Source organism: Zonotrichia albicollis, chromosome 20, assembly GCF_047830755.1.
Source record: "Zonotrichia albicollis isolate bZonAlb1 chromosome 20, bZonAlb1.hap1, whole genome shotgun sequence".
Lineage (NCBI taxonomy): Eukaryota > Metazoa > Chordata > Aves > Passeriformes > Passerellidae > Zonotrichia > Zonotrichia albicollis.
Genome location: NC_133838.1, coordinates 11,927,780 through 11,944,535, shown reverse-complemented (window position 1 = coordinate 11,944,535; position 16,756 = coordinate 11,927,780). Strand labels below are relative to the sequence as shown.

Below are 16,756 nucleotides of genomic sequence, written 5' to 3'. Positions count from 1 at the left end.
GCCATCCATCCATCCATCCATCCATCCATCCATCCATCCATCCCCCTCAGGAATATTCCCCACCTGTGATTTCCTAACATTTCCTCCCTCACACCAGGCATGGGCACTGGAGATGAACTCCAGCTCCAGTGGAAAATCACTCTGCTCCCATTGCAAGGATCAGATGTCAGGGATCCCCAGCTGCTCCGGCTGACAGAGATTAAACAGAAAATCCAAATGGAACTGGGAAATGGGTTTGCTTTGCAGGGAGAAAGAAAAGTGCTCAGTTAAATCCACAGTCAGCTCATTACAGTCCTTCAGCTGCCTGTGAGTGGTACCTACTGCAGATGAAGGCACAAACACCAGACCTGAGCTCCAGCCCTGCCAGTGCCTTATTTATTGAGTTTTTTTGTCTGGGAACCTGATAGCTGTAACACAGAGTAACTACATTCCCTTTATTTAAGGGAAACTAAACAAATTACATCTGAGCAACAAGGTAGCAGAAGCCAGAGATAGAGGGGACAAAGAAGCAGTTCAAGAATTAGAAAGGATCTATTTCTTTTTGTATCAGCACATTCTCTTGCAGAGTTAGGGAAAAAAAAGTCCATTAGCTTTTGAGCAACCTCATTTTTCTCTGCTTTCCAAATAAACCACTGCACCTACACTTCAGGGACCTCATCAAAAACCACTCCATGGCCAAGGTTATTTTCCCATCTTCCTCTCATTAATCTTCCTCACTCTCCTCTGCAGGTATTGGTCAAAGGGTCACACCTGAGTGCTCTCCATGCCCTGATGGGCAGCAAAGGCCACCAGGCAGGGTCACAGGCAGCTCTGTCCCTGTCCCTCCGTGGGAGCTGCCATCCCTGAGGGTCTCGGGGTCACACACTGTGCCAGGCCCCACCTCAGAGCCCAACGAACCAGCCCCCATCAGCCCAAAACACCAATTTCCCCCCAAACCAGCCCCCATCAGCCCAAAACACCAATTATTTCCCCCCAAACCAGCCCCCATCAGCCCAAAACACCAATTATTTCCCCCCAAACCAGCCCCCATCAGCCCAAAACACCAATTTCCCCCCAAACCAGCCCCCATCAGCCCAAAACACCAATTTCCCCCCAAACCAGCCCCCTTCAGCCCAAAACACCAATTTTCCCCTCAAACCAGCCCCCATCAGCCCAAAACACCAATTTCCCCCCAAACCAGCCCCCATCAGCCCAAAACACCAATTATTTCCCCCCAAACCAGCCCCCATCAGCCCAAAACACCAATTTCCCCCCAAACCAGCCCCCATCAGCCCAAAACACCAATTTCCCCCCAGTTTCAGTCCCTGTTCTGTCTCTTCCCCTTCCCCACCCTGGCAGATTCAGCATTCCCAGGATGCTGGCCCTGTTTTGAGTCACCAACTCCTCAGCTAGCAATCCTGGCCCTGGAGATGTGGATTCCCACACAGCTCCAGAGGAAACAGGGATCCACGGGAATCCCATGCATTTATGAGCCACAGGACATCACTCACACCACGTCACCCTCTGAGCTTCACAGCAAACCAGCTCCAGCCCCCTTCCTGTGCTTGCAGGGTGCTAAAGTCACATTTCCCCCAGCCATGGAAAGGTCAGAGGCCTGGGAAGATGCTCAGGAGCAGCAGAACAATCAATCCAGCACCAGGCTGGGAGAGATCAGAGCCCCTATCCTGTGCTTACAGGGTGCTAAAGTCACATTTCCCCAGCTAAGGAAGGGTCAGAGGGTGATCATTGCCTGAAAAGATGCTCAGGAGCAGCAGAACAATCAATCCTGCACAAAACTGGGAGGGAATCCTGTGCATGCAGGGTGCTAAAGTCACATTTCCCCAGCCAAGGGAAGGTCAGAGGGTGATCATTGCCTGAGAAGATGCTCAGGAGCAGCAGAACAATCAATCCTGCACAAAACTGGGAGGGAGCAGCTCCCATCCTGTGCATGCAGGGTGCTAAAGTCACATTTCCCCCAGCCATGGAAAGGTCAGAGGCCTGGGAAGATGCTCAGGAACAGCAGAACAATCAATCCAGCACCAGGCTGGGAGAGATCAGAGCCCCTATCCTGTGCTTACAGGGTGCTAAAGTCACATTTCCCCAGCTAAGGAAGGGTCAGGGGCTGATCAGTGCCTGAGAAGATGCTCAGGAGCAGAACAATCAATCCAGCACCAGGCTGGGAGGGAACAGCCCCCATCCTGTGCTTGCAGGGTGCTAAAATCACATTTCCCCAGCTAAGGAAGGGTCAGAGGGTGATCATTGCCTGAAAAGATGCTCAGGAGCAGCAGAACAATCAATCCAGCACCAGGCTGGGAGAGATCAGAGCCCCTATCCTGTGCTTACAGGGTGCTAAAGTCACATTTCCCCAGCTAAGGAAGGGTCAGGGGCTGCTCAGTGCCTGAGAAGATGCTCAGGAGCAGCAGAACAATCAATCCTGCATCAGGCTGGGAGGGAACAGCCCCCATCCTGTGCATGCAGGGTGCTAAATTCACATTTCCCCAGCTAAGGAAAGGTCAGAGGCCTGGAAAGATGCTCAGGAGCAGAACAATCAATCCTGCACAAAACTGGGAGAGATCAGAGCCCCTATCCTGTGCTTACAGGGTGCTAAAGTCACATTTCCCCAGCTAAGGAAGGGTCAGAGGGTGATCACTGCCTGAGAAGATGTTCAGGAGCAGCAGAACAATCAATCCAGCACCAGGCTGGGAGGGAGCAGCCCCTATCCTGTGCTTACAGGGTGCTAAAGTCACATTTCCCCCAGCCAAGGGAAGGTCAGAGGCCTGGGAAGATGCTCAGGAACAGAACAATCAATCCAACACCAGGCTGGGAGGGAACAGCCCCCATCCTGTGCATGCAGGGTGCTAAAATCACATTTCCCCAGCTAAGGAAGGCTCAGGGGCTGATCATTGCCTGAGAAGATGCTCAGGAGCAGCAGAACAATCAATCCAGCACCAGGATGGGAGAGATCAGAGCCCCTATCCTGTGCTTACAGGGTGCTAAAGTCACATTTCCCCAGCTAAGGAAGGGTCAGAGGGTGATCAGTGCCTGAGAAGATGCTCAGGAGCAGGAGAACAATCAATCCTGAATGAGGCTGGGAGGGAACAGCCCCCATCCTCTGCTTACAGGGTGCTAAAATCACATTTCCCCAGCTAAGGAAGGGTCAGAGGGCTGATATTGCCTGAAAAGATGCTCAGGAGCAGAACAATGAACCCAGCACAAAGCAGGGAAGCAGCAGAGCCCCCAAAGCTGCACTGCCAGCCCAGGCTGAGCCTCCCAGCCAGAGCACAGGAACTTTGCGGGCTGGCCCGAGGGAAATCACCCAAACGTGGCTCCCACAGAGCTCAGCCTGCTCCGTGCTGCCGGCAGCAGAGCTCTCCCAGCTCCTGGGGAGTGCTAATGAGTGCCAGCTCCACCTGCAGCACGCAGCAGCCTCGGCATATGGGCTGCACAGGTAAAGCTGGCAGCAGACTGGCAGCTTCAAGTGCTGCCTTTTAGGCTGCTGTGATCAAATTTAATAAGGGAGCGTGTTCCAGCTGGGGAAGAAATGGCTTTTTTGGATTACAAACCACTCATGTTTTTCAAATATCAATTTCCCCTGGAGAATTAAGGCTATCATTCGGGCTGGAGCAGCAGTGGCAGCTCTGCCCTGATCCAGCGATGGGTGGGAGACACAAAAGAGAGCTTGGGCTCCTTTAGGGATGTGAGAGGCTGGGGGAACAGGTTAACAATGTCCTTATTAAGCACTGGGAAAAGGAGAAGAAAGGTGCTCAGCACTGAAATGAATCACTTGTCACAGCACCAGCCCCTCAGATAAGTTACTTCCTTCAGAGGGACGGCAGAGCAGACATGTGATAAGCACCTATTGCCAACTGATTCTTAAATGTTTAATACTTGGCAGCACTCCCCAGTTTAATCCTCTTTCCCCCAGCTCCTCCAACCATCTTTCAACATTTAGTGATGCTCCAACGAGCAGCTCTGCTTCATCCCTGCACCTCCCGGAGCTGGAATCAAACGGTTCCTGCTGCAAAGAGCCGGGCAGGAGGGGAGGCTGGCAGCACACACACTGCAAACCCACCCTCCACGTGCCTCCCATCTGTCTCCCGTGACACACAGAGCAGCTCTGCGGGCCAGGCAGGAAATTGGAGTGATAATCATTGAAATGGGAGGGAGGGAGGGAAGGAAGGAGGGAAGGAAGGGAGGAAGGAAGGGAGGAAGGAAGGGAGGAAGGAAGGAAGGAAGTGGCGGAAGGAAGGAAGGAAGTGGCGGAAGGAAGGAAGTGGCGGAAGGAAGGAAGTGGCGGAAGGAAGGAAGGAAGCTGCGGAAGGAAGGAAGTGGCGGAAGGAAGTGGCGGAAGGAAGGAAGTGGCGGAAGGAAGTGGCGGAAGGAAGGAAGGAAGGAAGGAAGGAAGGAAGGAAGGAAGGAAGGAAGTGGCGGAAGGAAGTGGCGGAAGGAAGTGGCGGAAGGAAGTGGCGGAAGGAAGTGGCGGAAGGAAGGAAGTGGCGGAAGGAAGTGGCGGAAGGAAGGAAGTGGCGGAAGGAAGGAAGTGGCGGAAGGAAGGAAGTGGCGGAAGGAAGGAAGTGGCGGAAGGAAGTGGCGGAAGGAAGTGGCGGAAGGAAGTGGCGGAAGGAAGTGGCGGAAGGAAGTGGCGGAAGGAAGTGGCGGAAGGAAGTGGCGGAAGGAAGTGGCGGAAGGAAGTGGCGGAAGGAAGTGGCGGAAGGAAGTGGCGGAAGGAAGGAAGGAAGGAAGGAAGGAAGGAAGGAAGGAAGGAGCTCCCCTCCTGCCCAGTGGGGCTCAGATGCTGGCCAGCAGAGCAATCACTCCTGACAGAGACGGGCCATTGGACAAGGCAGGAGCATGGCTGTGAGGAGCAGCTCAGGGAGGTCAAGCACAACACAACAGCTGGGGCTGGCGCCTCCCCGTTCTGGGCGTTTGAAATTAATTTTGGAGCGGTTAAAGGTAATCTGATTATATTCAATTTATTGCTCCTCCGCAGCCCTCCTGGAGGACCTGCAGCATTTAATGTGAGGGGTCCCAACAGGCCCATTAAAGCAAACACACTCGTCCTACCTGCAACTATTATCCTGCTCTGCCAGAGCCACAGGTAGCAGTTAATGAGCAGAGCTGCTAATTCACCTCACAACTCAAAGGGGAGATGCTTCATTACAACAATCAGGAGAAGGTGCCCTTCTGCCTCTCCAACACACTTCCCCAAAGTGGCAGATGTGTTATGACAGCACAGCCTGCAGCTCCTGACAGTGATTTTCCCTCAGATCTGGATGGGCTCTGCACAACAGGCACCACGTTGGAGCTGGGGCTGTAAAACCACCCATCCCTGTCGTGGTTTTATCCACAGCCCAGCAAACGTCACCTCCCAGAAATTATCTGGCCCTTAGCACCAGCCCAGGTGGGAGAGAATTCAGAGATGAAGAAACCAAACCAACCTTTGCCTCAAAACAATAAACAGATTAATTGTGCTGTTCATTATGGGGCCTGGCCATGCTGAGACCTATAGGCTGAGCTTGGAACCCTCATAACCACCCATGGAAGGATCTGAGCACATTTTCTCTGTCAATGCAGTGGGCCAGGAGAATGCAAACGCTCCATTACCACCAGCACAAACACATTAAGGCACAGAACTCCATCACTTGGGACCATCTGTCCCCGTTCTTCCCTCACTGTTAAAGCCACACCAACAAGACCCCAGCTGAAAGCCTCCAAATGCTCTCCAGCATGCTGCTTGACAGGATTAGACATCAAAATAAGCCCAGCACACTGGGGAAACAGTCAGGGATGCAGCTCAGTGAGGCTGCACGGTGCCTCCTGCCCCGGGGAAGCACAACGAGCCGTGAAGCAGAAGGAAGGAAGGAAGGAATGGTGAGGCAGCGCTCGGGAAAGCATTGCCAGGCTGCAGCCCAGGGAATGCAGCTCAGACCAGCCCTTTCCACCTAAAACCAATGACTTCCAGCTCAAATCAAGGATTTCCAGCTCAGACCAGCCATTTCCAGCTCAGACCAGCCATTTCCAGCTCAAACCAGCCATTTCCAGCTCAAACCAATGACTTCCAGCTCAAATCAAGGATTTCCAGCTCAGACCAGCCATTCCCAGCTCAAACCAATGATTTCCAGCTCAAATCAATATTTTCCAGCTCAGACCAGCCATTTCCAGCTCAAACCAACCATTGCCAGCTCAAACCAGCCATTTCCAGCTCAAACCAATGACTTCCAGCTCAAACCAATGACTTCCAGCTCAAACCAATGATTTCCAGCTCAGACCAGCCATTCCCAGCTCAAACCAACCATTGCCAGCTCAAACCAGCCATTTCCAGCTCAAACCAATGATTTCCAGCTCAAACCAATGACTTCCAGCTCAAATCAAGGATTTCCAGCTCAGACCAGCCATTTCCAGCTCAGACCAATGATTTCCAGTTCAAACCGAGGATTTCCAGCTCATACCAACCATTTCCAGCTCAAATCAAGGATTTCTGGCTCAGATCATGGATTTCCAGCTCAAAACAAGGATTTCCAGCTCAGATCAACCACTTCCAGCTGAAATCAACCATTTCCAGCTCAAATCACCAATTTCCAGCTCAAACCAATGATTTCCAGCTCAAACCAATGATTTCCAGCTCAGACCAAGGATTTCCAGCTCAGACCAGCCATTTCCAGCTGAAATCAACCATTTCCAGCCTAGACCAATGATTTCCAGCTCAGACCAATGACTTCCAGCTCAGATCACAAATTTCTCACTCAGACCAATGATTTCCAGCTCAAATCACCAATTTCTCACTCAGACCAAGGATTTCCAGCTCAAATCACCGATTTCCAGCTCAAATCACCGATTTCCAGCTCAGACCAATACGCTGGAATGCTGGAAAAAGGAGCAAAGCCCACCCCAGGAAGAGCAGTAACGCCTCACACAAGCAAGGGCACAGATTCCCCCTTCCAGCAGCATTTGGAGCCTGCAGAGGGCAATCCCAGCAGGAGGAACGTGACCTGCAATTAGAGCTGGGCAGCCCCGAGGCTGCTCGGCCCCCGGAGGAAACTGGAGATGCTGCAAAGCAGGAGAGGGTGAAAGCACTCAGCAATGCCCAGGGGGAGGCCGAGGAGCCACAGCTGAGCTCTGCACAGACAGGGCTCAGCCACCAGCACCAGCTTCAAGCACTGAGGCAGAACTGTCCCTGCCAGGACCTTCCAGCTTTTGGGAAGCACTGAAAGATCCCAGAGTGCTGATTCTGAGTTTTGCTGCTCTCTGGGATGATGAGTGGGAGCTGCAGGACTGCAAAAAGATGCCCTGGAGAGGCAGCAGAGTGATGGTGAGGGAAGGAAAAGCTCCATGAAACGCTCCCTGCTGGCTCCATCCCCTGCAAACCTTCCCCAGAGCTCCCTTGGTGACAGAGAACATCACAGCTACAATTTGGGATTGTACACACAAAAGTCAGGAAATTAAAAATGCTGGTTCCCACAGCAACCAGGATGGAGCCTGCCAAGAGAGAAGGAATGTTCTAGCCTAGGCAAAAGGTGTCAAGTTTAATGCCTGGAGGTGACTTCCACTTGCAGCTGCCTGAAGGAGAAGTCCATGAACGCTCTGCTCTCCTGCACGGGCAGACCTTGGTGCTCAGGATTGGTTCTGGATTCCCTCTCTTCCTGGCAGACACAGCACAGACTGGAGCTTGGAAACGGAGGTGAAGCAGAAACCCAGCCCTGGGTGCTGGGATCCCCCACTTCAGAACTCAGGGTTTGTGTTTTCCCACCCCAGAGCAATCCTGTGCTCACAGGAAAGCACTGTGCAGAGAAACAGGAATACATTTGGTGTTCTTAACCCTCTGTTTGTACCTGAGAGGTAAATTCTGGGTTTATTGAAATTAGTAGGAAACAACCTCTGCCTTTAGAACTTTCTCTTGAAACGCTTTCATTTTCCTGCACTGAACTTTTCCTTCCCTTTCGGAGCTGCATATAAAGTGTGCTAGGGTGCAGAAGTGGTGTTGGGAATAAAACATCACAAGGAAGAGGAACAATTTTAGTCAGTCCAAAAAAAAAAAAAAAAAAATCCTCGCTGTGTTTCACACGGATGCCTCAAGCAAAGGCTGAGGGATTTCCTTGAACCTCCAAAAAAAATCCTCTCCAGAGACAGACACAATCCTGGGAGGCTAAAAGGAAGCACTCGGTGAAAGCATAAAGGTCTCGGAGTGACAAATGCCTGCCACAGCATTCTGAGCACACAGAGCCAGCCCCGAGCAGGGACAAATCTGAGAGCTCCCGTCCTGAGGGAGGGAGTTAAACCCACTGATTGAGTGGGATAAGGGACTCCTCTCCCCCAAAAAGGCAGCAGAGATGAAAAAAAAAAATATCAGAAACAAGCACCTGGAGAAATTACAGAGGAAGAAATTCAGTAGCAGGACCCATTTGATATATGATCTCCTGGAGGTGAATGGAAAAATGTCAAAATCTAACACTAATCCAGATGAATATCCAATGAGATACATAATGAGGGTGGAAAGAAACCTCAGCAGCAGCACAAAATGATGTGATAAAGCAGTTAAGTTCTAAATGTGAAATCCAACACAGCAAAGCCAGTTTGGAACCTGCTTAATCTCTTCAGAAGTTTCAGCAGCAGAAACCAAGTGAATTAAAACCAAAGTAAGTGGGGTTTTTGCTGTACAGTTTCCATCTCCTCTGAATAAACAAGGGAAAGCTAAAACACAGAGGGATAAAGGTAAGAAACCCTCGAGTCTCAAGATATTTCCAACATTAAAAGGCTTAGCTAAAAGTGCATTTTTAAAACATTCTTAACCTGGATTTGATGGAGCTCCTGGTAGTGCAGGGGGGGCTGTGGCTGCAAACTCCTCCTGGAACAGAGCTGGAGCCAGAGAGGGTCAGGCTCTGCTCCCAGGAACAGGGACAGGACAAGAAACGGCCTCAGGGTGGGCCAGGGGAGGCTCAGGTTGGATGGAGGGAAAATTTCTTCCCTGACTGGGTTATCAAGCACTGGAACTCCTGGAGTCACAGCCCTGGAAGTGCTCAGGAACATCTGGATGTGGGTTGGTGGTAAGCACAAGGCTGGTGCTGGGCCAGTGCTTGGATTTAAAGGTTTTCCAACCTTAATTCTGTGATTCTGGCAAGAACTTCATAAAGAACCTGCCTGCAAGCAGTGGCCAGAGACAGCTGGCCCTGAGCATCCCAAATCCACCTTCAGCCCAGGCAGGCCAGTCCCAGGTGGGGCATTTACCTCCCTAAGGAATCCCAGACTGGTTTGGGTGGGAAGGGTCCTCAAAGCCCGTGGATCCCATCCCAAACCATGGATCCCATCCCAAACCATCCCATGGATCCCATCCCAAACCATGGATCCCATCCCAAACCATGGATCCCATCCCAAACCATCCCATCCCATGGATCCCATCCCAAACCATGGATCCCATCCCAAACCATGGATCCCATCCCAAACCATCCCATCCCATGGATCCCATCCCAAACCATGGATCCCATCCCAAACCATCCCATCCCATGGATCCCATCCCATCCCATGGATCCCACCCCAGGGACCCCATCCCATCAATCCCATCCTACCCCATCCCAAACCATCCCAACCCAACCCATCCCATCCCATGGATCCCATCCCAAACCAAACCATCCCATCCCATAGATCCCATCCCATGGATCCCATCCCATGGATCCCATCCCATCCCATAGATCCCATCCCATCCCAAACCATGGATCCCATCCCATCCCATCCCATCCCATCCCATCCCATCCCATGGATTCCATCCCATCCCATCCCATGGATCCCATCCCATCCCATCCCATCCCATGTTCCCAGTGGTTCCCAAGCTGTACCCAGCTCCCTGGAACGGGTGCTGGATGTTTGCTCAAACCAGCTGCCAGCGCCAAGACTCCAACTCAGCTTTTGCTGTGGAGCTGCCACCAAAGGCTCCTAATCCAGAGCTGGATCTGTGAGCAGTCCAACTCCACCCACCCTCAGCTGGCTGCCTTTTAATCACACGCTCAATATCTCTCAAGATTAGACAATTATTTCCGCATAATTAGTGTCCAGAATGAGGCACAGGCAACATCCATAATGGGGTGCTTAAAGAAAATATTAAAAGGAAAGAAGGGAAAAAAATCTTCAAGACGAGCTCGCTGTGTTTTAAAATACACCCAGAGCCTGAAAAAAGGATTAAAAAATAGCTCCAGCCTGATTGTTCCCTGCACGCTGTGCCACGGGGCTGCTCACGTGTGGCTTCCTCCTCATCTCTGCCTGCTCCTCTCTCACAGCCCACAGAGGCCCCACAGAACCCTCCCCACTCCCCACTCTGCTCAGTTTTCTCCCTTTTCCTGCTGCTCTAATGGCTGTTTTTCTGCTCCTTGTTTGGTTTGCTCCTGCCCCGTTTGGCTGCGCCGAGCGCTCCGGACAAATCCCACGGCACGCTCTGCTCCTCCCAGGCCTCGCTAAGCTCCAGCCCCAGCCTGGGGTCGGTGGGAAGTTCAGGAAGCTGCTGAGGGAGCTGGGCTGATGGATGGGCTGATGGATGGGCTGGGGAGAGGAGCTGGAGCTCGCCCAGTTTGCTGCCAGGGCAGGTTGGGTGCCCAGAGGGCCCAGATCCCTCAGCCTCTGCATCCCTTCTCCTTCCTGACCTCATTCCCCTGCTGAAATGCAAACCTAAGATGAGCCCACTCTGTTCAAACGACATTTTCTCCACAGTCACTGCCCTGCCCAGCCCCAGAGCCAGGGTTTGATGCCAAGGTGGCCTCATTTAGAGGCCACTCTTGAGAGACGTTGGGGATTTTTTTCTGGTTAAACTTTTTAAATGAGCATTTCAAGCTGAGAAGTCAGCTGAGCCACTGTAATCAGATTAAACCCCTGTTTAGAGTCCAGCAGAGCCCTGAAGTTTGAGCCACCACTGCCAGCAGGACCCAAGGTGAGAGTGGAGTGGGGACAGATCTCCTGAAGGATTAATTAGCTTGGGAGTGATCTCAAAACAGGGGAAAAAAACCCAAAACAGGGATTAATGTCAGCTCCAACACGCAGCCAGACTCCAGTGAGTTTGGGATTTGGAGCACATCCTGATTCCCTGCTTCCTGCTGCCAGGAAATAAGTTTGTTGCTGCAGATTTCGCTGACATCAAAAGCCAAAGTCAACTCAAAATGCCCTCCTGAAAATTATTCATCTGGGGAACATTACACATGAAAAAGACAAAAAAAGATGATGATGCCAGGGAGCAACAGAGTTCCAGCAATATCTTCATTACAAGGTATTTTTCTCTTTAAAGAGCCCATGGAGCCAAGCATCCAATGTCATGTGCAACAGGCAGCAGGCATAATTCAGCACAGAAATTAAGAGAACCATTATTATTATTATTATTTGAATCACATAAAAGGACTCTCCAGGGTTTTGCAATTTCGTGATCACGGGGAAAGAGACCCAGAGACAGAAGAGAAAAGGTGCAGTAAGCAATTGCACAATTGGAGGTTCCCATTTCTCTTCTGGTAGCTGGGATATTGCTGAATTAATATTTTCATTCAATTATCTCTGTAATATATTCCCAGACCAGCTCCTGTTGCTTCTGACTGAGCTGGGTGTGTTTGCTGCCTGCTCAGTCCTGGAGGAGGAAGCAGCTCTTTGGGAAATGTTTGGCTCAGCTGGCCAGACTGGGGGCACATGGAGATTTTGGGTCACTGCTTTTCTTCTCCCTTTTTTCACTTTTCACTTTTTGGTCACTGCTTTTCTTCTCCCTTTTTTCATCCTCAGAGCCAAACCAGCCCCATTTCCAGGCAGCTGAAGCCAGTGACCTCCTGTCCTCAAAGCAAACAGCTCGGCCAGAGCCTGAGCCCAGCACACAAACACAGCCATGGATTTTCCAGGAATTCCTCCAGCCTGGGCCCTGTCACCAGGCAATCCAACACAGGACGGCCCTGCTGCAGGCTGAGGTGCAAACACCTGCAGAAATTCACTGCAGCTGCTGGCAGAGCTGTGCCACCCCTCCTGCTGGCCTGGCAGTGCCCTGGCTGTGACAGCTGGCACTTGGACAGCCTCCCCGTGCTGCAGAAATTCAGCATATGCTGAGAGCAGCAATGGCTGCAACGAGGCTATTCATGATCTCAAAGCATGATATCGAGTGGGGAAAGAGGGGGAAAAAAGGGGAGAAACCTGGTTAAGGTTTGCTATTTTTAAACTAAAATTAATAAACCAACGTGCGTTTAGGTGGTGAGGAACGCCTAACAGCACAGCAGGGTTCCATATTTACTTGCTGTCACTGATTTCAGAGCAAATTGGCTCAGGGTATAAGTCAAAGAAAGATCCTTCTGCTGCCAGCACTGCACACTTCAGGAGATATCTGAAAATCAGGCTTCTCACCTTATCATTGTTAAAAGACTGTGCAATCAAAATGTAACTGACAATTCGGCTGATGCACGAGCAGAACGAGATGCCAGCTCACTCTCCCGTAGCTGCAGAAGCTCTGTAAAGCTATCAGGATTTTAAAAACATTTTGTCAGAAAAATAAGTGGCTCTGACAGAGCTGGGGAGTGGGCAGAATAATAATCCAGAGCTCTGGAGCTCAGGGTGACAGGTGCATTTCAGGGGCTGTGCCCTCTCCAGCAGCCCCAGGGAGCCAACCCCTGCAAACACCACGGAATTTAATCCCTACAGCACCCAAGGCAGCAGGGCTGAGGTGTTGAGAAGGGTTAAAACAACTGCATCAGCACTGGGAGCAGAATTGGTACCTGCAGATCTCCAGCCTCACCCTCAGCTGTGCTATTTTCCTTAAATGTTCCTAAACCAGCTCGTTTGGGGTCTGGTTTGAGCAGTGCCTGGCATTCTGCAGACAACCCTGAACCTAAAAACCTATAATAATAATTATAATAAAAATATAAATAATAAATATAACAATACAATACATTCATAATTAACCCCCCAAGCTGTGCAGCCTTTAGGAGCCACTGGAACCTCGTGGTGTGGGGTTTGCTCCATCAGAAATCATCACTGTGCCCACTCCCATGGCACCAATTCCAGGGAAATCATCCCACACCTAAAGCCCAAACCGTGTTTACCCCACTGGAGGGCACGGGCTGGGCTGCTCAGCGTGGCACTTCTTATCACAAGCGTGGCTGATGAATAATTAATGCTGATGAAAGGAGCACAGCTTGTGGGTTTAGGGAAAGGGCTCTCGAGCTGCAGTGATTGTAAATGACAGCAATCACAGGAGTTCTGTGCAAATAAACTCTGGCCAGAAACGTGGGAGGATGAGAGAAACAGGAGCTGGAGAACACCAAGCACCAGCAGGAACATGAGACCAGATCACAGCCCAGGAGAGGGGGAATGCTGGAAAAACACCTGGGAAACGGCAAAGTTGGATTTCTGGAGAGATTGATGGGGCTGGCGATCCAAGCTTTCCTACCTGGGCAGGAAAATGGGGAGGGATGCTCTGTCCTGGCTGCCAGGAGGAGCAGGGCACTCTGCAGGAGCAGAATTCAGAGTTCATTTTTATTTCTGCTTGGACTTAGAGGCAATATTTGATCCAGAGCAGCTCCCCCCAGGCTGAGGCTGCCAAGCTGGAGGCTCCAAGTGAGCAGCAGCACATCCACAACAGCAAATTCACCCTTCAGGAACTTGATTGCTTCCCATGCACGCAAACACGCTCGAAAATAGCCCCAAAAAGGTTCCTCCCCTCCCACATGGAAGCAGCTGCACAGAAATCTCAGCTTAATATTGACATTTCCAGCCTGGAGAGCACCCAGTTTGCCTCCTTTCCAGCTGGAGCTTGGGATAAAAAGCCACTTGGTGTGACAGGAGGGGGAATGGGCAGCAATGCAGGGCCCTGTCCTGGCTGCACCCAGGGACTGCCTGATGCTCTCTCCTTTAGAGGCACAGCCAGGAGGGGGAAAAGCCTATGGAAAGGCTGAAATGTACCATGGAGCTGCTTTTCTGCAATTGTCTGCAAATCCTCGTGCTCCAAAGCATTTTCCTTGAGAGTGCTCACAGGCACACTGCAAACAAGCATAAGTACTGTCAATTGTTTTAGCATGATAAATGCATTTTAAAGCTCTCAATATTTTTGTCTGTTTACTGGCACACTCCTTGAGGAATTTTGACAAGCTTGCCAGAGTGGAGGAGCTGCAAAATGCTTCAGCTTGCTCTGAACTCCATGCAGAGTCTCCAGTAAGGAACCTGGCTGCTGCTGGAGGGGGCTGAAAGAGCAAAACAAGGCCAAACCCACCCAAAGCAGAGCCCCTGGCACACAGGGGCTGGCCAGGGGCAGGGGCTGCTCACACCCAGCCTGTGACAATCCCAAACCTCCTTCCCTGAGCCTCCACAAGGGTTAATGGGGTTCCTTGCAGCCCAGCCAGCTGTGAGCCAGATGTGCCTCCCCACCCCCAGCAAAGAACCTGTCCCTAATGTCCCATCTCAGCCTCTGTCACTCTGAGCCACTCCTGTCTCTCCATCTTTCTTGTCCTCCCTTCAGGTCCTGCAGGGCCACAGTCAGTCACCCAAACCTTCTCTGACGGTGTCACAGACACCTGATGCCATTTCCACCTTCACACTCCCCTTCCCCAACCTCAGCCCTCAAAGCTGAGCAGGATGAGGGTTGGGCTGTGCACAAAGCAGATCTCCACAGGCTGGAAGCTCCCCCCAGGTCCTGGAGCTGATGTGGAGAAGGACCTGGGCACCTACAGAGTGCACAACAGGATGGGAGCGTTCTCTGAACGCTCAATCATCAATCAGCTCACGGTGACCTGCCCACGGAGGAACCCCACGAGAGAATCTCTGCACACACATCCCTGCACAGGAGCCCAGAGCCCTCTGCAGAGCAGGAATTCCCCAGGGATGGGAAGGGATCCCCATGGCAGGGCCTCAGGGAGCCAAACAGGGAAATACTCCCAGTGCAGAGCAGCAAAATGATAATTTATATCCCCAAAAGCCAACAAATACCCCAAAGCCACAACAAGTATCCCACCAGAATGAGCAGGGGAATAGCTCTCAAAGTGGCTCACATAAAAAAGGATAATCTGCTAAAGAGTGAAATTATACAAGCCAGTTAGCACAGAGTATAAAGAGCTTTTAATATTGATTCACTCAATATTTCATGGAATTCACATCTTGCTCAACACTGAAGAAACGAGAGAGAGAAAATGCTCAATTTGGTCAGGTCCTGAAGCCTACAAGCCCAGACAAATAGCAGCATTGTCAGCTCTGGGCTGGCTTCATGTTTTAATAAAGACACTTTCATTTTAGCACTGCATTTGGTGCTGGCAGTGCACAGAGAGGAGCCCCAGGCTGGGACTGGGAGCTGCCTGCAGGGATGAGCTCCCAGCCCTGCACAGGCACAGAACAGGGACTCAAAGCTTTGCATTTCACCAACAACGAGAGGGACGGGGTCAAAGCTGTGACAGGCACCTCCCTGCCCTGCACGTGTGACTTCCACAGCTCAGGAAAAGTGGAATTGCAGCAGCTGAGCCCCACTCACCAAACATGTTCCCGATGTGGCCGTTCTTGGTCAGCGGGCGCAGCTCGTTCTTCCCCAGGGCGTACTGCTTGTAGTTATCCCAGGCAAACTTCATCATCTGCGAGGCAAAGGGCAGTGAAAACAGTCAGCACAGTGAGGATTTCCAGTCCTGAGCTCTGGGAACCCATGGCAGTTTCCCACTCACTGCTGAACCCATGGCCTGTTCATGATAAAATCCTAATTCCCACTGAACACCAGGAGCAGGGCTGCACCCAGAGGCTGGGAAGTCTCCAGTTCATAATTGCTGGGAAAAACCTGGCACATGTCCCACCAAAACCCCACGTTTCACCCTGGCCCTGCAAACCACGTGGCATTTGTAAAAAGCTGTCTCCATCTCTGAATTTCCAGCCTTTCTCAGAGAGTATTTCGGAATGGTTGTTAAATACAGCAGTATTTCAGAATGGTTGTTAAATACAGCAGTATTTCAGAGTGGTTGTTAAAATGGGCTAAAATGTAAGGCCAAAGCTGATCTGTGCCTAAGTACAGGCAGGAACTGATCTTAGGGACTGCACAGAGGTTTTCATTCTGTTAATTGACAGAATACACTCACAAAGACCCAATCCATGACATTTGGTTATCTTCTATCAGAACTCCCCGGTGCTTTCCTCAGAGAGCTCTGCACAGGGGCTGGGTGATTCCTGAGCAACCCCTGCCAACTCCAACAATTCCTTTTGGGCTGTTTGAGCTGTCCTGCCCGAGCCCAGCACCCCGACCTTCCCCTGAGGGCTGCAGGGCAGTGCTTGTGCAAGTTCCAGCACACACACACATCCCAGAGCAGCTCTGTCTGCCCTCCTGCCCCTCTGGGAGGGCAAATTAAACCTGCAAGTGTCCTTTCTCCACCTGGGAGAGACTGGGACTTGTCAGATTCCTAGCAGTGCCTTAAATCAAGCTGCCTTTTCTAACCCCAGCCTGGCTCTGAGCAGCTCCAGCCCCAGCACTGCACTGACCTGAACATCCTTTGATTCAATCCCTGGCATAAAAAGATAACAAAGGGGAAGAGGGGGCTTCAGAGAACCAGCCATGTTCTCCAACAAAGATAAGAGAAGGCTGAAACGCTTCCCTCAGAGCAGGCTTTTGAGGGAAAATGGCACTTCAAACAAAATCCTTCCTGCACAGAGCGCTCCTGTCCCGTGTCTGCAGCAGGGCTCTGTTTCAGGATCAGAATCACAGGTTGGTCTGAAATTCCTCCTGAAATTCCTCCTGCCATCTCAGCTCTCACTCTCCCCTCCAGCTGTGTGTTTCACAAACCCAGCATCACAAGCCCCTGGCAGAATCCTCCTTAAT

General features: G+C 51.3%; 1 protein-coding gene across 1 annotated transcript in view; it reads right to left on the bottom strand.

Moving 5' to 3' along the window:
* Positions 1-16,756, bottom strand: part of MAN1C1 (mannosidase alpha class 1C member 1) — a 56,775-nt gene that overhangs the window by 21,320 nt on the left and 18,699 nt on the right. Inside the window, exon 3 of the mRNA XM_074555731.1 lies at positions 15,434-15,530. Coding sequence (XP_074411832.1) covers positions 15,434-15,530 — 97 coding nt within the window. The remainder of the gene's footprint in view (positions 1-15,433; positions 15,531-16,756) is intronic.